General features: G+C 47.1%; 1 protein-coding gene and 1 pseudogene across 5 annotated transcripts in view; one reads left to right on the top strand and one right to left on the bottom strand.

The window, feature by feature from the left end:
• ULK4 (unc-51 like kinase 4) overlaps window positions 1-21,226 on the bottom strand; it is a 600,065-nt gene that overhangs the window by 504,071 nt on the left and 74,768 nt on the right. For all 5 annotated transcript variants that reach the window (XM_075556008.1, XM_075556007.1, XM_075556009.1 and 2 more), the window contains 3 exons: window positions 20,594-20,701; window positions 16,386-16,469; window positions 4,895-5,056 (listed from right to left, as the gene is read on the bottom strand). In XM_075556008.1, the coding sequence (XP_075412123.1) occupies window positions 4,895-5,056; window positions 16,386-16,469; window positions 20,594-20,701 (354 nt within the window). The remainder of the gene's footprint in view (window positions 1-4,894; window positions 5,057-16,385; window positions 16,470-20,593; window positions 20,702-21,226) is intronic.
• Window positions 358-1,475, top strand: LOC142454567 (mitochondrial import receptor subunit TOM6 homolog pseudogene; annotated as a pseudogene).

Genomic DNA, 21,226 nt, shown 5'->3' with positions numbered 1-21,226 from the left:
CAGGCAAAGAACGATGCTGAACTTTGAAGAGGGAGTGGGAGACAGGCAGGACAAACGTGAGAAAAGATCATTCCAACTGTTTCCTAACTACAGATTTCGCCTCAGAAACCCCCAGGGGCAGTTCTGCTCCGCCCTGTAAGGTCACCGTGAGCTGGAATTGACTGGCAGCATTGAGTTTAGGTTGCTAAGACAGTGCCACTCAATTTTTTTCAAGTAAACACATGTTACCTGAACAACAAATGCTTCACGTTACATTCCAATTACATGTTACCTGAACAATAATTGCTTCATGTTACATGCCAATTACATGTTACCTGAATAACAACTGCTTCATGTTACATGCCAACGCCAGTGACGATGCCAGGTATTCTCAAAAATCACAGAAAAATAAACAGATAGGAAAGTTTGCTTTGTGAATTATTAATGTATTTATTATCATTTCTGAAGTTACTTGAGAAGCAAAATGCTCTAGAAAACGAGCATTTGCAAAGCATTAACTAAATGTTATTGCCAGCAATTTGTCTCTGACTCGTGGTTAACCTTTTGTGTAACAGAGCAGAGGGGTGCCTGGTCTGGTGGCATCTCCGTGATCCCTGGCATGTTTAAGTCTATTTAAAAAAACTCCAAACCCATTGCCATTCATAAATACCAACTCACAGACACCCTGGAGGGCAGAGTGAACTACCCCGGTAAGTTTCCATGACAGCCACTCTCGCAGAAAGCCCGCCTTTCTCCCGAGGAGCGTGTGGTGGTTTTGAACAGCTGACCTTACAGTTATTGGCTCAACATGCAACCACGAGGCCACCAGGTGTGAGTCTACAGTTGTGGTTATTGCACCACCCTGTCTCCTGATGACTGTCCTGAACAATGCTGCCTAAAAACACAAAGTGTTCCTGACTGCCTGTCCATACGGATGGGACGGATAACAGCCTTGTCTTACTAATCAGTTACTATTCACACGCACATCAGGAATTTATATTCAGATAAAGACATAAGAACAGATCATATCGCAATGAAACATTGAACTATACTTGGACATATTTCAAAAACACTCAAGTCTCTCTCCTTTGTCTCTTTATTGCAGATGGATAAGCTAAACTCCACGGCTTAGAAAATAAGAAAGGTCGTTCTTCAGATTTAAAATCCAAATTATTTAAGGGAAAGAAAACAAACAAACAGAAAAACCGGGAACAGCTAATGCTGAAAATAAGAATATGAAAATGGGGGAAAGCCTGCAGCGGAACGCGAAGGTGCCGCCACGGCTTCCACCAGCGTTGGCGCTGCGGGATCTGCAAATGAGACGCCCGAGATCCCGACAACGTGGGCGATGGGCTTCGGGGCGTCTACTGCTTTGCCACCGATAGGAATGATTTCCGGAGGAACTTGATCCTCAATTTGGGACTTTTTGCAGCAGGCTTTGGCTGGCCAGGAGCTTGAGCGACATTGATCTAATGGCACCCCAGCCAGGGGTGTAGCCACCCAGACACTTGGGACCCTTGTGCTGTCTGTACTCGAACCTTCCCCACAGAGCCTCCATTTCTGTACCGCCACAAGATTTGCCCCCAGGGCAACTGAAGTTGGATTCCCCTAAGCACCCACCCTCCCCTGCCAGGTGTCCCTCCCTTCCGCTCCGCTCCGAACTGCGTTCTCCGGTCAAGTGTGAGCGAAAGGGTTGCTCGCTGTTATGTAAAGTTGTGCATAGCTTCTTCCAAGTTTCTGAAGGGCCGTCTGGACTCTCAGCCTGGGGCAGAGCCCAGTGGTATTTCATAAATACTTGAAATAAAGAATGCATACACACAGAGCCAAAAAAAAGAATATAAAAATAAAGTCACTAAAGAGAAATCTGATTCTGATTTTAAAAACTACAAAAGTTCTAAAACTTGTATTTATATTTTTCTAATTGTTAGTTATGAAATCAAACACATTGTTGTTATTCATTTAGTTCAAATCTCCATTTTTCAAAAGCAGGTTAGAAGAGTCCCTGAAGAGCATACTACACTCACATTTTAAGAAAGTCACGGGCCGTCACAGCAGGGAATTCAACACTGCAAAACAGTGAGTCTCATTAGCACTATAACAATCCTTGGAGCAGCTGGCAGAGCAAAACCGACTTCTATTGATATGAAATCCCAACCCAATTATCATAGGGAAATATCTTGCTAAAGGATTTGTCTAGAATGCTTATAAGTAGATTTCAGAGCAATACACAGGCAACTAGAAAGCTGCGTCCATTTTTAGGAACTCACAGACTACAACCTTTAATCATTCACCTCTGAAAATTAAACTCAGTTGAAAGTTCCAAAGCAGCTCTGAGGCTGTGGAGTCGTGAAGCACATCAGTCCCTGTATTGTGTGAAGGTTTTTGTCTGTGTTTTATAAATCACAGCCCAAGTCGGGTCTTCAGTGATTTTGAAATAATTACTTATCAAAATAAGAGTTTGACTTGAAGAATGACAAGCGACCTACTGGGGAAAAGTATATGCAAACACTACCTGACTTGCATCCAAAATATACAAACAAAACATGTAAACCTCAACCTTGAGAAAACCACCCAATTACAAAATTAGCAACAACAAAAATCTAAATAGATACCTCACCAAATAAGATATATCATGTTGTTGTTGTTGTGATTGTTGTTGTTAAGTGCCATTGAGTCAGTTCTGACCCACAGTGACCACATGTTCAACCGAACAGACTACAGCCGGTCCTGCACCATCCTCACGTTCCTATGCATGAATCCACCTTTGCAGGCACTGTGTCCATCCATCTCCTCGAGGCCCTTCCTCTTTTTCACTGCCCCTCTTCTTTAACACGCATGATGTCCTTCTCCAGGGACTAGTCTCTCCTGAGAACCTGTCCAGAGTATGTGAGATGAAGTCTTGCCATCCTTGACTCTGAAGGGAATGTTGGCGGCACTCCTTCCAAGACAGAGTTGCTTGTTCTTTTAGCAGACCCTACACTTTCAATATTCTTCTCCCGCTCCACAATTCAAATGTATCAGTTCTTCTTTATTCAGTCAATGTCCAACTTTCACATGCGTATGAGACAGATGAACATACCATGGCTTGGGCCAAGCACAACTCAGTCCCCAAAGCAACATCCTTGCCTTTCAATGGACTCTAAAGGGGTCTTACAGCACATGTACCTGATGCAACTTGTCTTTTCACCTCTTTACTGCTGCTTCTATGAGCATTGACTGTGGTTCCAAGCAACACGAAATCCATGACAACTTTGACCTAGTCTCCATTTATCGTGATGTTGCTGATGGGTCCAGTTGTGGGGATGTTGGTCTTCTTACATTGAGCTATAATCCATACTGAAGGCCGCAGTCCTTGATCTTCACCAGCAAGGACTTCGCCAAGCGATGCTGTGTCATCAGTGTAGTCTGTCCACGTGGTTAATAAATCTTCCTCCAATTTGGATGCCACTGTTTCGTCCTATAATCCCGATTCTCTGGTGATGTGCTCAGCACACAGACTGAACAAGTATGGTCACAGGATACAAGCCTGTCCCACACCTTTTGTCATCTTTCAACGCTAAGAGGTTGAATGGGGTTCAGAATACTGTCCAATTCAGGGGTCGGTGCGCTGCGGCTCCTTCAGTATGTACATGTGGCTCCAAGGTAAAACTGAAGAAACTTTTGAAGGATATTGTTCAGCTAACGCTGGCTTCATTTGTTTTGAAAATAGAGGTGTGGCTCGCAAGTAAGTTTCAAATTGTTGTGAGGGACAGGATCAGCTAGTCCATCTCAAAATTTGCCGACTTCTTGCCCTAGCTAACAGACCATCTCCCGCACAGAGCACCAGTCAGTACAGAGAAGGAAAAAAGGAGAAACTTGGTGGAAACCGGCCCGGTGACCCAGCTTGGCACCACGGTGGTGGTGAAGCAGGTTGTATGTAATCACGCGTCTCCTGACAGGCAGGTGCGCTGTGCAGACCAGGTCACCTGACAACGAAGCCCTGATCGGATCACGAATGAAAGGAGATGCTGTGTCATGGGGTCCTCGACAAGATGCTGGAGCAAAAGAGGGGGAAAGGTAATCCGCAGTAATTGGCAAGATTTCTAGAATGACTATGGGAGCCCAGGTGGCGCTGTGGGTGAGGCACTGAGCTGCCAACCGTAGATTCAGCCATTCAAACCCAGCAGCCGCTCTGAGAGGAAGATGAAGCTGTCCCTTCCGTAAAGACTTACAGCCCCGGGAACCTCACGCAGGTTCACTCTGAGTCAGAAGTGACTCACTGGCAGGGAGTTTGGGCTTAAACAATGATCTGGATGTACGGTAACAACAAAGCCGAAGAAGCTACAGATGAGACTGCTGAGTTTCATGTGTCAGATGAAGCAACTGCTACCAGTTCTGAACTTCAGTGAGAGCAGTTTCCAAAAAAAAAAAAAGAAAGCATGCAAAGTATGAAGGGGAAAAGATGACAACATAAACCTAATTAAAACAAGACTGATGATCTTAAAGGCCCATGATTAAAACGGGCGCCTTAAGGAAAGGATTCAAAGATGCTTCGTTCAAGATCTTTTACAGGTGGACCTTGAACTCTTTCTGCCGGGCTTCCTGTGACTATTCACACTGTACTTTGTTTAACCCGTGTGAGTGTAACAGATCACCAGATCACTCCTGTGGAATCTTGGACTGGGTTCAAACCGCGAACCTTTCAGTTAGCAGCCAAATACTTAACTGTTATACCACCAAACCCAAACCCAGCATTATGATTCTGATTCACAGTGATCCTAGAGGACGGAAAGAGAAGGGCCTTTTCTGTTTCCAAGACTTTAAATCTGTACAGGTGCTGACTACCTCCTCTTTCTCCCACAGGGAAGCTGGTGGGTTTGACCTGTGGACCGTGTGGTTACTCACCCAACATCCCCCCAAGGGATGGCCCTCTCACCGAGATGGCTGTGATCCTAAGCGTATCAACCGTGGAGTGCTTGAAGAGGAACCATAAGATGGGCCCGACTTCCCCAGTAATGAAGCCCTGGGCCTGAGCCGAGGAGGTGGTGCAGACGTTCTCCACGATCTTAGCTGCCATGTGATTGACAACGCGCTCTTCCTGCAGGGGAGACGGAGGACAAGGAGGTTCAGACGGTGTTGCTTAGGATGACATGACTTACATGCTTTTTATTTTAATACATCATTTTTGGAGGGCTCTTGTAGCTCATCTAACCATCCATCCATCCATGGTATCAAGCACATTTGGGTATAGGTTGCCATCATCATTTCTAACATATTTTCTTTCAACTTGAGCCCTTGGTATCAGCTACTCTTTTTCCCCTCCCTCCCCTGCCCTCCCACCCTCGGGATCTCTTGATCATTTATCGATTATTTTTATTTTCACATTTTGAGATACATTGATGCCACTTCTTCATGACTGTTGCCAAGACTGGCCTGATGCCAGGAGGAAATCTGCTCTCCCTGCCTGTGAGCTGCACATTTCAGGTGGGTGTGGGGACTCCCTCAGGCCATCTTAAAACTCTTCAAAACAGAATCACTACGTTATTATTAAGCTTCGCATAACATTGGTCTCTCCGTATTTTGGTTTTTCAAGCCTGATGCAGCTCTGGGGAACAAACAGTAGAAGCACAACAAAACTCTGGCAGGGCGTTCTTAAACCCCAAGGGGGCAAGTTGAGAAATCCTCCACAGGCACTCAGGCCGAGCTGTGGTTGGCGCACCAGCCAGCCAGAGCGGACAGACCACCTCAACAGACAAGAAGGCTGTCTAGAAGCCATCAGGGGTAGCCTCAGGAAGCTCCTGCCTGGGCATCGTGACCCAGTGCAGCCTGGGAAGGAAGCATTCCAGACTGTCCAGGGTGCATCGGAGATGATGTCTGACTCCCTGTGACATCGTGCTGCCCTGCCCTCATAAAGTTTCCTGGGCTGAAATCTTTCCGATGGCAAATTACCCAGTCGTCCTCCTGCAGAGACAGTGGATGAGTTCAAACCCCCGACCGCTGGTGGTCAGCAGTTCAGTGCTTAACCTCTGGACCACCAGGTGCAAGCAGACCGTCATCCCGGCACTTAAAAGCAAGCTTTGAAGGAATCGGGCGGCTCCTGTGTGCACGCTTCCCCCGGAGGTCTGAAAGGCTTCATCCGTTTGGCCAACATGGGAAGAATTAACTGGGCATCCCTCCGTGCTCCGTCCCCCTCCTCTCCTGTGCTGTGGGGCTGAGGCCTGCCCACCCAGCAGTCCCCTGCAGCCCTTGCTGTTCAAGCTCCCCTCGGGAGATGCCCTCCTGGAAGGCACTGCGCTCTGGGGACAAGGGTCCCAGGGTGAAGGTTCACTGCTAGCCATCTGCCCACCGAGAGGCGCGAAGCCCTCCACACTTGATTTCATTAGATACAAGTGTGAGGTTTTGTCCACACGTCTTACCCTTTGTCTTATGTCTTAGTACACTCAGAACCTTTCCCAGGGCTGGGTGGTGGGGCCGGGCTGGGAGGGAAACTGCTGTGTACCGGGAGCTCCTCAAACACCTGGAAGTTGGCAGCCAGTCTCTAGAGGGCTCCTTCCCAGTTCTCAGAGGCCACAACTGGTGCCGCCTGGGGCTGGAGTGGGCTGCGTGTCACCCCTGTGCCTGCTGGACTCCAGGAGGAGGCTGTCGGGCCAAATCGAGTTGCCGTGACTGGAATAGCTACCTGCGTCCCGCGGGGACTTCCTGTGGGACACCAGACAAGCTCTGAGCTCGGTGCTATTTTCTGCCTAATGAGCTCTTTGGAAGGGTGACTGCACTAAACCAGCAGCTGCTATTTTCATGACGGGCCTGTGTCCTCCTATCGTGGGAAGAGAAGCGACGACGCTTAGCTAAACCAGTGAGGTTTTCCTGGAGAAGTGCCCTACGTGAGTGGTGCTAGGTACACGGGCTGCATTGTAGCACAGGGACTAACAGGCGGCCTTCCTGCCGTCACCTTTGCACGCCTCCTTTCCCAATAAGGAATAGCAAGATTAACATCTAAGACATCAATGCGTGCTTCTGACATCTCCTGGTTTGAGAAAACTAACATTTTGTCCTCTCCCCCCCCCAAAAAAAAAAATCTTGAAAGCACCTGGAGCTTATTTTGCATAAACCAGTGTTAGATTAGGTAAATCCTTGAACCCAGAAAGTAGGATTTCCTTTTCTTGCAAGAGAAAGGACTAAATGCCTAGACAACCCAACTCCCTCCCCTGAAATCAGCTAAAACGAGTGTCTACACATGAATCGACACAACTTCTTCAAAGCAACCATACGCCAGCACCCGGTTCTGAGACTAGGACCGGGTGTGGGTAAGAGCTCTGAGAGGTGTCGGTAACACAGCAGATGGCTTGTGCCTCAAGTACCTTTTCCCAGCAAGATGAACAGGGGGCTGACAAGCAAGGCTCGGGGCTCACACAGGTGGGGGCTCAAGTGAAGGTTCCTCACTGGTCTGAGCTGGGGGCTGAGTGTGCGTGTGAGCGCATGTGGCAGGGAGGAGGTGACAGGAGGGGAGCCCTTGAGAAGCCCACTCTGATTTGCAGCTGACCCCTTCCAAAGAGCCACAGTCTCCACAGCTAACTGAATAGAGACCCCACTTCTCAACCAAGCCAGAGGACAGTGAGGTGTCTTCAAATGCTCATGGAAAAGAATTGTCAGTCTGCAATCATCCACAAAGGAAAGCAGGGAGGGAGCAAGAGCCAATCAAAAACATTTTCAAAACCAGAGCTAAGAAGCATTACCACCAACAGAGACCCTCACTCCAGGAGATTATAAAACAAGGACTGAACAAATGTGGCCTCATTTGTTTTGGATCTGAAAAGTGGGAAGACACGAAGGTAACAGCTTAAATATATGGGTAACATTAAATAAATCTGTAGAAACTCATAGAAACTCATCATGAGAAACGATGGCTATTCAAATTAATGGCAGCAGTAGCTATGTCAGGAAGGAAGTGAGTGTAGTTGCCTTACGGCCCTGGCACTGTTTGAGAGAAGGGCATAAATATGAACATGATAAGCTAAATATTCATGTTGCAGTCATTAGAGTAGTCATGAAACAGTAATAGAAAATAGGAAAAAATTGATGGCAGTAAGAAAACTATGAACAGAGAACAGATGGGGAAAGAGTCCACAATAAAACGGCAGCTATGTGTTCAACTTCAAAAATTTTGAAAGGAATAAATACTAGTTGAAAGAACAATCTATAAAACAAGCTTGACAAAGTGCAATTATCTGACAAGGCCCCTCTCTAAGGTAAAGTGGAGAACGGACTGAAAGCGCAAGGCTGGGAAGAGGTGCCCACTCATAGCTGAATGCAGAGAGGCAGGGCGGCCTGCATGAAGGGGGCACACAGAATAGCCTCTGGGCAGACAGCAGGACTGCAGGGTTTTGTGTTGTTTTAAAGGTTACATCACAAGGATCCAAGTTTCCATAAACAAGGGGAAAATCATGTAAACACGTGTATGCATTCAAACATGAATGCTCAAAATACGTGAAAGCAAAATAGAACAAAATTGGGATCCTACCAAGGAGGGCGACTGACCCGGCATCGTCTTTCTCCCCGAGAGAAAAAACCACGTCGCCCAAGAAGAGCCAAACTCACTCGTTTACTCTAAAGTATAAGCTTTCTGAGCTGCACGGGAAATCACCAACAGTTGAAACCATGCACGTGCCATTCTCTCTAATGTAATACGATGACATCGTTTTTATGCAAACGATGCCATGTTCTACCAGTTTCCCCAAACCAAGTAACCGCCCTCAGGGTCAGTTTCCTACACATGCTACACACATTGCCTGCACGGACTTCCTAGGGCCTGCAAAAATAAGTCGCAAAAAAAGATTTTCAAAAAGCAGAAAGACAGCATATGAGAAAGATTTGGAAGAGCTGTAACTGTTTAAGACTACAAAGCATGTAATGGGATAAACGGTTAACAGAAAATAAAAATCGGGGGATTTCGGGAGTAAATAATGAAGGCGGAGGAGGGGAGGGAGCACTGGAATGGATTGTAACTGTAGAACTCATTTTGAAACTGATTTAAACACGGGGGTGGGGAGGGGGAGTACTCTAGAATTGATGTGGTGGTGATTGTACAATTCTTGATATGACTGAAAAAAATGAACTATTGAACCGTCTGATACATAAATTATATGCCAATAAAACTGTTGGGGGAGAAAAAGAAAAAGTTACACAGAAAGCCATTCTATGTCAATCCTTGAAAAGGGTATCACAGCTAATAAGTTGCCCACGGATACATGTTAAGTCCAGCAAAGGCGAGTCTAGAACTGTCCCTGTGAGTACACTCCCATGGGAGATGAGGGGGTGCAACCGTCACAGCTACCAGGGAAAGGTCACCTCTGGGTGCTTCTAAGGCCCGAGTGGCACCAAAGAAGGCTCTGCCGTCCAAACCCACGGGCCGCTCGGTGGGAGTCCTCCGGAACGAGGCCAGTCTTAACAAGCTATGGGAGTGTGCTCCTCCGTCCTGCAGGTTCACCACCAGACAAAAGAAAATGGACAGCGAGGAGTCTGTTTTTTCCCCTGGTGTTCTCCTTACACATCAGTGGTCTAGAAGATGTTCCAGTCCATTCAATGGGGGCTCAGATGCCCTTCTCAAAGGGAAGTGGCTCACCTTAAGACTCATGAGGTAGCTCCACATCAAAGAATGCCCTATTGCATTCACCTAGGAATAAACAGCACTTGGAAAATTGTGAGTTTTTGAATTGATGGGTCCTGCCATAGTTAAAGTTTATTGTGCCAACCTGGCCGATAAACACATGTAGGGTTAATTGAAAGGTGGCGAGATAAATGGTTTGGTGAGTCTTGCCTTTCTAGTTCCCAGGCCTCTTGCTTTGTGATGGTCAGATCAGGGTGCAGCTGCCTTAGCAGTTCCCTGCTTCAGCTGGCAAGGTTGACTTCCCACAAGACATCCCCAAAGAGAAGCCGCATGGACCTACCCGGATGCAGCCCTCGGTGCTGGAGCAGCCATGTGGAGACCCCTGCCAGTGCCGAGATGCTTAAACATTCACTGATTCGGCTTTCCTCCTGCAGTCGGCATCACTGTGTGTGTTTTATGAGATGGAGGAGGGCTTTGTGGATTGGTGTAGGGTATATGGATTAATGGGCTAATGTTGGACTTGTGGGCTTGGAAAGCACTGAGTTGGGATGTTTTCTTGATGTGCATTTACCCATTATACAAAACGCTCTCTTATACATGAGTTTCTGTGGATTTGTTTCTCTAAAGTACCCAGACGAATACAGGTCCTAAATGACATCCAGAAGGGGAGAGGGGGAGAACCACAATGCATCCTATTCCATACATCTTATGTACCTTCACTGAACGAAGGCAGGGGAACTGTGGGTGCCCAGCGAGAATCCTGATGCCGGGGGCACACCCAGTTCCTCATCAGGAAGATTGAGTTTGTTCTGCAACACCAATGACTATGTCTTACCTCTCAACAAATATGAGGGATTCTCATTAGCTTCTCCTCTGTTGTAGCTAAATAATGTCAAAAGCAGTTTAAAGATAATAATAGATAGTGGCTAATATCTCTAATACATTTTCAATTCCAGCCCACTCATTTCCAATTAAATACAGAAGCAATTTCTCACTGTGTTTTTTTTGTTTTTGTTTTAGGAAGACAAATTTACTTAAAAATGAAATTTCCTTTAAAAGACATCATGGTACCGAAATTGCCCAAAAAGCTGCTGTTCAGAAGTGAATAACAAAGCCTCATATGTTTAAATACGGCACACGCCAAGGCGCCGGTTCAGTGCTCGCAATCACATGAACTATCATGCACTCTATAAACAAAAAGCTGTGCTTGACGAGGCACAAATGTACAAATTAATCTTCTCCTTCAAAAACGTGGAAACTCCCAAAAAGCTGTTTCCTAATGGAAAACTGTCTCTGCTTCCCTATTTCACACGTAAGGAGAACACAGTTCATGGAACTAGCCCCAATGCCAAACATTCCTGAGAGCAAGGCCGTGACGGCCCCATGGGAAGAACCGCTCTAGAAAAGTGGAGCAGAAAGGATGCGGTTGAATTGTGGTGTCGGTGAAGCGGACTGAAATTGCCACGGACGGCGAGAAGGACCAACACAGCTGTCTTGGAAGAAGAGTGCCCTTCAGAGGCAAGGATAGCAAGAATGGGTCTGTACTCGGAGAAGGACTGCACGTTTGGTAGAGGGTCAGGAGGAAAGAGGAAGACTCTCCAAGAGATGGACGGACGGACACAGTAGCTGCAACAACGGGCTCAGACAGAACAACAATTGTAACTGTGGTCAAAGGCCAAGCAGCATTTCCTTCGGTTGTCCGTGGGGTCTCCGAGGACCCGAAGCCCTCAACGGCACTAACACTGACCGCAGCACGGTGACTAAGAGAGGAAAGGAAGTCCAGCAGGGACAGGAGGGGCCCAAGTCAAAAGCTCGTGGAAGATAACTGAGTGTGGGTACCTTGGTTTTGCAAAAGACAGAGCCCAGGGAGGCCTAAACACACAAAGCAGTGGCATTATCTGGGATGGAGATCTGCATCCTCCGTCTCCCAGCCCAGAGTCTCTGAAATGCCAGCACCAACCAGGACATAAAAGCACAGTCACATCAAAGACGACCTCCTTCGACACTGCCGCGTCTTCAGCCATCCTCCCACACTGTCCTCGATTTTCCCGTGGCGTTTCTTCCTCTACACGTTTCCCCTCAGAGCCTTTCTATCTGCGGCAGGGACAGACCATCGCTGATGCACATCCCCAGCACAACAGCCAGTTACAAAACCCGTATTCAGACAGCAAGCCAGCCTGTGAGGAAGGAGAGCCGTCCTTTCTAAGGGGGCCGTGAACAGAGAGAAATTACTGAAAAGCCTGTGAACATGGTCACTGCGACCCACGCTGCCACGTGAGACTGCCCCACGCCCAAGTGTAAGGGGGGACCTGTGGACGCCTAGCTTGCACAACATTGCATGCAATGTCCCCTTGGGAAAATTCATCATTGAGGCTCTGGAAAGGACTTGAGAATTAACTATCAACCCCTGCTTAAACCAGCAATGTCCCAATTTCGTGGGCTAGACAAACCTTCATTTTCATTTTTTTTCCAGTTTCCTTAAAACATCCCTTCTGGGGGGAGGGTGGTTGAGGACTCAGATGCTAACCAGAAAGTCAGAGGTTCGACCACAAGCAGCTCCATGACAGAAAGCCTCACACTGTGTGTCCATGCAGCTAACGGCCTGGGGCACCCAGGGGGCAGGGCTCGCCACACTTGCACAGGGTGGCGGTGAGGCAGGCAGAATAAACTCCAAGGCTTCAAGGGTGGCAACACGACAGACACACGCTGGACTGTGGATCACCAAAGTGGGGACACTGGCTACTCCGTGAAGAAAGGGATACGACAGCTTGGTGGTTTTGTTTTAAAGGGAATATGGTGCGTGTGTGTGTGTGTGTGTGCGTGAGAGAGAGAGAGAGAGAGAGAGAGAGAGAGAGAGAGAGAGAGAGAGAGAGAGAGAGAGAGAGAGAGAGAGAGAGAGAGAACGAACAAGCGTCTTTCTTGTGGGTTTGGTTTTTTGTTTTTGTTTTTTGCATTTTAAATCATTTTATTGGAGGCTCTTATCCCAATCCATCCATCCATCCATTGTGTCAAGTTGCCATCATCCTTTTCAAAACATTTTCTTTCTACTTGAGCCCTTGGTATCAGCACATTTTCGCCCTCCCCCACCCTCTCTCATAAACTCTTGATAATTTATAAATCTTTCTTTTATCCATGTCTTACACCGACCGCTATCTCCCTTCACCCACTTTCCTGTTGTCTGTACCCCTGGGAGGGGGTTATATGTCGATCATTGTGATTGGTTCCCCGAGTGTGGCTATTTCTAACAATCCATATCTGTCTTGCATATCCTTCTGTGAGGTGCAGGCCACAATAAAAATAAAAGGCTGTACTCAGAAACACCAGTTGGTGGTGGTGGTGGTGTACGGTGCCGTCGAGCCAGTTCCGACTCATGGTGACCCTTTGTGAAACAGAACATAAAGCCAGCCCCTGGTCCTGCGCTTTCCTCACAATGGTCCCCGCGTCTGAACCCACTGTGCCAGCCCTGTGCCAACACCAGTCGGCGCTGGGAAAACTGTTCACTGCATGGAAACAATCAACAGCTGCTGAAAGAAAAATACTTAACATTGATTTTACCTTGCAGCAGGTCCTAAATACACTAGATGCATTGACTCTGTAAGGAACTTCTTTATTTTTAAATCGTTCTAAGGACGGGAATCCTTGAGTGGGGCAATAGGCATTCCCCAGGATGGAAGCCTGGAAAAGCCCTGGAGCACTGCTGCTCTGCCACCCAAAGGCACCCCACCTCCGCTGTCTCCCCTTTCTCTGTCTGTACAGACAGTGTTGGTGTATATACTGCGCCAAGCCCACACTTGCAGCTGTTCAAACATCACAGAAACAATATACTGCACCGAGCCAGGTGTGGACCTGCAGCTGTTCAAACATCTTATAAACAGTTCAGAACTTACATGGTTCTGGCCTTCCCCCTTTTATGAAAAAAAAAACACACTCAAAATTTGCCACACGCATCAAGACAACAAAAAGCGAATGTAGGACGCTAAACTGAAACACGATGGCAGTTCTCTATGATTAGTAACAGTCGTTTGTGTCACAAGGACAACAGGAGCCAGATAAGAGATGTGGTGGAGGCCCAGCAATCCTGCTTCACACCACGTGTGCAACTGAAGACCTTCAGGTACAGGACGGGGAAGACACTGGATAAAAGCTCAAACCTCCAGGACTAGAATTAATCATCTGGTCCTAGGCACTAATTTGAGTTTTAAATTTTAAACCTTTGTTAAAGAGGATCCTAAGGAAATATCCCCCACCCCCACCCCCCTTTGTGTCCCTATCTTTTCTTCCATTTCACTCTGTACACTGAAACCTGCCAGAGCCGGAACTCACAGGACTGCCTTGTATTTCCAGGTCTGGGGTGGAGTGGCCTTTCTTCATATGCCTCTTCTACCCAGGTCTCTGTACCTCCTTCCAAATGCGTGGATGGACAGTGCCAAGAGGACAAGTGTCACACTCGCCGGGGGCACTGGTCATTGTAATCACCACCGCCCTGGCTGTATGGATGAGCCGGCTTTGAAGCAGCCACAGAGAGAGCGCTCCCAGCATCACGGGAAGCGGAGCCTCTTGGAGCTTGCTGTGTGACGTGGCGGAGGCAGACCCCAAGGGCAACGAGACAGAACACAGGAGCAGCACCCAGAGCTCGAGAGCGTGGGGCAGAGCAGCACGCTGACATCCTGGCCCACCGAGGCAGAGGCCAAGGGACCACGTGGCTAATACATTGAGGACGGAGTAAAGACTTGGCTGCTGCTGGCGCAGAGGTGCTGCTGTGAGCAGTGGTTGTGTCCGTCGCGTTTTCTGATCCGGCCTCGTGGTCACCTGCTAAGCCCTCTGGTGAACCTCCTGGAAGGTCAAGTATTGCCTGCGAGCTCTGTGAGACCATTGAGAGCATTACTGTTCCCAGAAGAGATGCAGCGTGCCGTGGAGGAACGACTGGCATCAGAATCGGGTCAAGAAAGATGGGGAGGGGATGAGCACATCTAACCGCCTGCCTTGTGGCAAAGGAGAAGCCAACGAGGTCAGTTAGGTGCCTCCCTCCCCTGCCTGTCTGTTCACTGCAAGTCTCACCTGTTTTCTCTCTTGAACAAGGTGCAATCTTGACACTTTTCTTTTTAAAATGTTAATAAATCATTTTATTGGGGGCTCTTCCAGCTCTTATAGCAATCCATATATCAATAGTATCGAGCCCATTTATACATATGTTGCCATCAACATTTCCAAAACATTTTCTTTCTAGTTGAACCCTTGGTATCAGCTCCTCTCTTTAACCCTCCCTCCCACCTTCATGAACCCTTGATAATTTAGAAATTATTTTTATTTTCATATTTTACACCACCCATTGTTTCCTGTCATCCACAATTCTGTTGTTCTCCCCCCCTTGGGGAGATGTTGCATATCAATCATTGAGATCGGTACCCCCTTTCTCCCCCAACCTTCCCCCTACCCTCATGGTATCACGACTCCCATGAATGGTCTTGGTGGGGGGTTATCTGTTCTTGATTCTGCATGTCAAGAGCAATTCTCTGTACCAATGGACATGCTCTTGTCTAGCCAGATTTGTAAGAGAGAACTGGGGTCATGCCAGTGGGTGGGGAGGAAGCATTAAAGAACCAGAGGAGTATTGTGTGTTTCGTCCGTGCTGTGCTGCACCCTGGATCTTGCCGCATTTTTATCTCTTTCTATTAGTGGAAATTACTTGAGTTAACCTGTCTCAATGATTTCCACCAGCTTTCACAGGCTGTCTTTTTACATTATCTCCCACACCAGGTGAGAGTGGGGAGCAGAAAAGAATCCTCCCTAGTTCATCTCTACTGCCCCCCCCCCTCTCTCTCTCTCTCACACACACACACACACACACACACACACACACACACACACGCCTCACCTGAGGCCTTTCACGACGGACCCCAACAAGTCTTTTAACTCAAGTGAGCATGACTTGGTGGCCCTATCCTATCACTGACCAAATGAGCTTCCTACTTCATTCAGCTTCCTCGATGACCCCTGACCTGCGGGCTAGAAAGTGATCCCCCCCACCCCCCGCCCCCCACCATTTCTGCATCGCTCCGGAAAGTTTCTGCAGCTTTTCGGCCCTGACAGCAGTGTCCCAGAGAGCAGTGAAGACAAACTAGGACGTTTGTCTTGAGATATCTCTCTTCACCCCCAAGGAATGCTTCTAGCCTATGGCTTTGCCTTGGGTGAAATAATGCCCAATGGTCTAGAATAACAGGAAGGTGGGGGGACGCCAACTTTTAAGGTCCTACGGTTAGCTACCTGGAGTGACGGATAAATGAAGCCACTGGTTGGCTAGGGGCTGATTTCCAGGCCTTAATACCTGCATCAGATGGGAGGTCAACCGAAAACCCCCATTGCACAGGAAATAAATGATGAGATCAACGGGCACGCGTGGAAGTGGTCCTGCTTCCGAGGCTCAGCATGGCAAGCTGGAGAGATAATCACGGGGTTCTGGGAGCACCCCAAACATAGTCTGACAAAGGCAAATGGCTGGCATACACGGGCTTAACTTAACCTGGTTTTGTCCATAACCCAAGAGGGGGACAGATGGAAAATATGCTATGCAGAGCTCATGAGGCAGTTTATATTTGCTATCATCTCCTTAAACAACAAGCCACTGGAGTGAAAAGAGAATTGACTTTGACACTGGCTCCATGGTAGGCCGTTTACTCAAGGAGGCTTGTCGGGATTATTTAAATTCGGGAGCAATGCTTGGTGGAAGAGGCGGCTCCAATGGCTGCAGGTGAAACTGCTCGCGCAGTGCCTGAAGGGCTGTGACAATGGAGGGTGTCTGCAGAGGACAACAAAGAAGACTCACCCCTTCCCGCAGGCACCTCATTAGCACGGTGTACGCAGCCAAGGGGACGGCCCAGCATTCTCTCGGGTTCTTTTTTCTCTCTTCCTAAAATGAAGTGGAAGGAAAGGCAGTGAAGCGAACAGCACAAAAGATAGTAACTCAGGACGGAAAAAAGTGGAGTTCCACAACACAACACTCTGGAAACGGAACCTTCTATTTAAAGTTCTTGCCCGTTGTGACCTGCTCCGGATCTTTGCGCGGTGAAGATGTGCCCTCCACGGCGCATCACACTCTGCATAGTGCGAAGTGCAATGGACAGTGAAACCGCTCTCTGGATAACTGCAGGTGATCACGCAGACAGCCCTGTCCTATGTAAGAATATTATTACAGGATCTGGACTGACGTGAAGCACAGACACCACTGGTTTCAGTAAGAGCTCAGGATAGCACACCAGTGAAAGGTGGTGTGTTGTCTAGTTAGACGGTGTGCCACATAAAAATATGCAAATACAGTTCACAGGTGCACGGGTTTCCAGGACATTAGCAATACTTCTCCGACACAAGATTAACCAAACCCATGTAAGAACCACGAGAACACGCCTGCAGCCTATCAGATAAAATCATAACATACACCAGGTGCCACACAGAAAGGTTTTAAAAAGCTCTTTTCAACACAGCCCTGTGGTGAGGTAGTTAGGCATTGGGCTGTGATCCGCAGGGTCACCAGTTCAAACCCCTCAGCGGTTCTGCAAGAGAAAGAGGGGACAAAGAGAGAACTTTCCGCTCCTGTAAGAGCTACAGCCTTGAAAACTCCCAGGGAAAGATCTAACCTGTCCTACAGGGTCACTGCGAGTCAGCATCGACTCAGTGGCAGGGAGATTGGTGTGGTTTTTTGCTTGTTCATTTTTCAAAATGGGAGAAATAAGGCTTGTTTGTTTAATATTGCTTCCAAATTGGCACATTACTGATCCAACAGTATCTTACGTGCACGATGAGAATTACAGCCCATCAAAAACCCACAGGCGGTCACATTATGGCCTCACCAGGAGCTGATCCAACTCAAAATTACCTGAGTATACAAGTTAACTCCAAATGCCACTTGTTTCCCTTCACTTGCTCACCTGCCTCCGCCACAGTCTCCATCAGTCCCTGCACTCTGCTCTTCCGCCCCTCTTCCTTCCCTAAGTCCATGAGCTGCCCGCTGGACCCCTGTACAACCACTCCCATCCAAACCTGAAAGTCCGCTCCTTTATCATAACGACAGGACACCCCAACCTTGGAGAAAACTAGCCCTATGCCTTCTCTCGGCCTGCCCTTGGGCAGCGGGGCTCTAGAAGATGATGAAGCAGCAGAACACAGAGCTCGCTGCTTGTGAGATGCCTTGTTGAAATCCCAGACACCATAGTGGTTCCTCTTGGTAACTGGCAGAGCAGTATAAATCTTGGATTTGGACCCAGACCCTAGTGGGTCTCTAGAGAAGAGAACTGGGGTTGGTCGCCTTATCCCATAGTTGTTTGCCAATGGGCTATCACGGGAGCTTAACTGGCCATGGCTCAAGAAATCCAATCTGAGAGAGAGAGAGAGAGACCTCTATCTCATGAGACATTAGTTTCAAAGATCCATAACAGAACTTCCTTTACTGGTTTACAAAATGTGATCACCTGCTGTGGGTACAGAATCACCCCTTTATTAAAACAGCCTAGAGGAAGTACAATTAAGGATTAAAAAACGACAGTTTATATTTACTTTCAGAAATTAATAAGAATCTGTATTATAAGATTCCATTTATACAACATTTGAGAAAATGCAAACTAATCCATAATGATAGATGCAAAAGACAGCAATCTCTAAATATGTGTCGTCTATGATCTTCCCATTATACCTCAGCTAAACTGGAGAGAGAACAAATGAGGAGAAAACAGAAAGAATCAGATGGGCATTTCTGTGCCAGGCAAGATAGCAGATAAGGTGCCCAGCTACTCTGGATACAACTAACTGAAGCTTCCGTTGTTGACGTTCCCAAAGGCTTCCAAGCTCTAGCAAGAAAACAAATAATAAAAATGACTCTCAGACAAATGTATGCACAGAGGGTTAAACAGAGCTGGCTTGCACCTTGAAGACTGGCAAAATTTAGAAAACATACGCCCTGCTGCCAGGGGCATGGGGCAGGATGCAGGCTCAGTACACAGAATAGAAAACATATGCCCTGCTGTCGGGCCCGTGAGGCAGGATCCAGGCTCAGTGTACAGGAAAGAAAACTTACGCCCTGCTGTCAGGGGCATGGGGCAGGATCCAGGCTCAGTATACAGAATAGAAAACATGTCCTGCTGCCGGGCCAGTGAGGCAAGATCCAGGCTCAGTGTACAGAAAAGAAAACATACGCCCTGATGTCAGAGCTGTGGGGCAGGATCCAGGCTCAGTGTACAGAATAGAAAATAGATGCTCTGCTGTCAGGGCCGTGGGGCAGGATCCAGGCTAAGTGTACAGAAAAGAAAACATACGCCCTGCTGTCAAGGGCATGAGGCAGGATCCAGGTTCAGTGTACAGAAAAAAAAACATACGCCCTGCTGTCAGGGCCATGGAGCAGGATCCAAGCTCAGTGTACAGAACAGAAAACATATGCCCTGGTGTCAGGGCTGTGGAGCAGGATCCAGGCTCAGTATACAGAAGAATTACTCTCTCCAGGCCCAACCTCGAGGAACTGCCAGGAAACTAATTTTCTCGAAAACTGACACACAGTGAACACCAAAATGAGGCTCTTGAGATGAAAATGAAAGAAAAGACAGGCAGAGGGAGGAATGCAGGAAAGGAGAAGCTATATCCACTCATTAGGAGTTCTCTCCCTGTAACACGATCATTAAGTGAAAGCCATCCGTTGTTGCCTACTGCAAAAAAAAATGAGGCAAGGTAAGAATGTACATTTCTGTTTGTTTATGAAACAAACTCTCTGAATATAAGCCAAATAGTAATTATAGTAATACTTCTGGGGAAAAGTAAGCCAACGGAAGGCAGAACAGGAGGGAGACTTTTCCCTGTCTACCTTCCTTTCTTCCTAGATTTCCAGCCTAGTAAATGAATGTGTTGTCACTTCAAATTATAAAGTCTCCAGAGAAGAAATCCTAAAGATGCACAACAGTTTTATAAGCAGAATAAAGTAGCTTCAAAGTGCTTGTAAATCAAATCTTTGGAGAGCGACTCCATTTGTCTTTAACTGGAGGACCCAACTGGAGATCCTGGAGATATCGGTAAGTTCCCGATTGATAAACATATTCAGTACAATTCCAAACATGTATTGAAAGACTCAAAATCATAAAAAGATCAATTTTCTTCAAATTGATGAACATAGTCAATGTCACTTTCTTTAAACTATTTTTTAAGCAGGTATTTCACATAATTAGATAAACAGATTCTAAGATGCATTCTGACATGGGGCTCCCTAGAAAGAGTCGAACCATATCTGAAAAATAAGTAAGAAAGATTTGCTCTATTAGTCAGCAGTACTAATTATGAAGCTACATTGCTGATAACATTAACGCTTAATAACCATGAAAACAGTTGCCTTTAAATGACAGTTGTCCAAAAAGTAAGTTTAATTTAGATACTAAGAACACTGCAGTTATAGATTATTTAAGCAAGTTCTAGAAATGACAACAGAAAATACCCTATAAGAAAACTTTTGATTGGCTTAAAAAACACCAGTAGCTATTTGAAATGTTCAGACAGGATGGCATTAGATACAGAACACATCATTTATCGATATTCTTTTAGAAACATTCGAGGTAATGTCTCTTCTCTGCTGGAGTAAATCTCCACTTTTACATTGACGCTTCAGAAACGAAACGTTCAAACATTAACAGCCACACGTCCCTACGGCCACTTTGAGAAACAAACCACAGTTTGCACGAACTCGTATCTCACACGGTTAAGGAACTTTTATACTGGCGAGACAAGGGCTCCCTCTTGCTTCACAGAATCAGAGATGGAGGTCCTGTGGGGCCGATTGTTTAAAGTAAGTCCTGAGAGTTTCTGATACCCAGAAGGAAGCGAGTCTCCGGGAGCAAGGGAATAAGAGGAAGAAAGACAGGTAGACAGAGTGACACGGAGAAAGACAGGAGTGGAGAGAGACTGACTGACCCTATCTATCCCCCCAGAAGTTCAAGGTCTCCTAACTTACATCAGGTATTCCTACTTGTGAGTCAGGCGGCAACAGAGGCCATCAGACAGGCTCACCTGGGAGGCTACTAGATAGATGAGCTCCCCGAGGGCTGGTAGGAGACACTGCTTCAGTTTGCTGTTCCTGAAGTTTTCTCTAATTAATTCCGTTAAGAGAGTAATTGCCTGAAAAGAGAGAGAGAAAAAAATACATATATGTTTGAGTGTGTTTCTCTCCATGTTTCATCAGGATGTAAAAGGCAAGATGCTCGACAAAAACTGCTTTCCACTTGTATGAACTTTCCCAAATGGTTTCCAAACGACAAGTCTAACTGCTGAAGAGGAAACAGCAACAACTCTCTCCTATGGAAGAGAAAGTATCTGCAGGGGAAACTCGCAGACAGGAGCCCACTGCCAGCGGTCGACGCAGAGTCACGGCAGCCCCAAACAGAGTTTCCCAGACTGCCCACCTTTACAGGAGCATACAGCCTTAGCTTTCTCCCACCGACCCCCTGGTGGGCTTGAACCACTGACCTTGCAGTTGCCTGTCGAATGCCTGACCCATGCACTGCCAGGACCTCCTCTGTTTACAAAACTACCATCACAGGTCCTGTGACGAAACTGTTACTGTCCCGGTTTGAGAGACAAGACACGGAGGCATGGCAAGGGGTCAGTGAGCCCAGCCAAGAAGCAGTGCTGGGGACGGGGCAA

The sequence above is a fragment of the Tenrec ecaudatus genome, chromosome 8 (genome assembly GCF_050624435.1).
Source record: "Tenrec ecaudatus isolate mTenEca1 chromosome 8, mTenEca1.hap1, whole genome shotgun sequence".
Taxonomy (NCBI): domain Eukaryota; kingdom Metazoa; phylum Chordata; class Mammalia; order Afrosoricida; family Tenrecidae; genus Tenrec; species Tenrec ecaudatus.
Note: the sequence above shows the minus strand (reverse complement) of the source record. Positions and strands in the feature narration are given on the sequence as shown.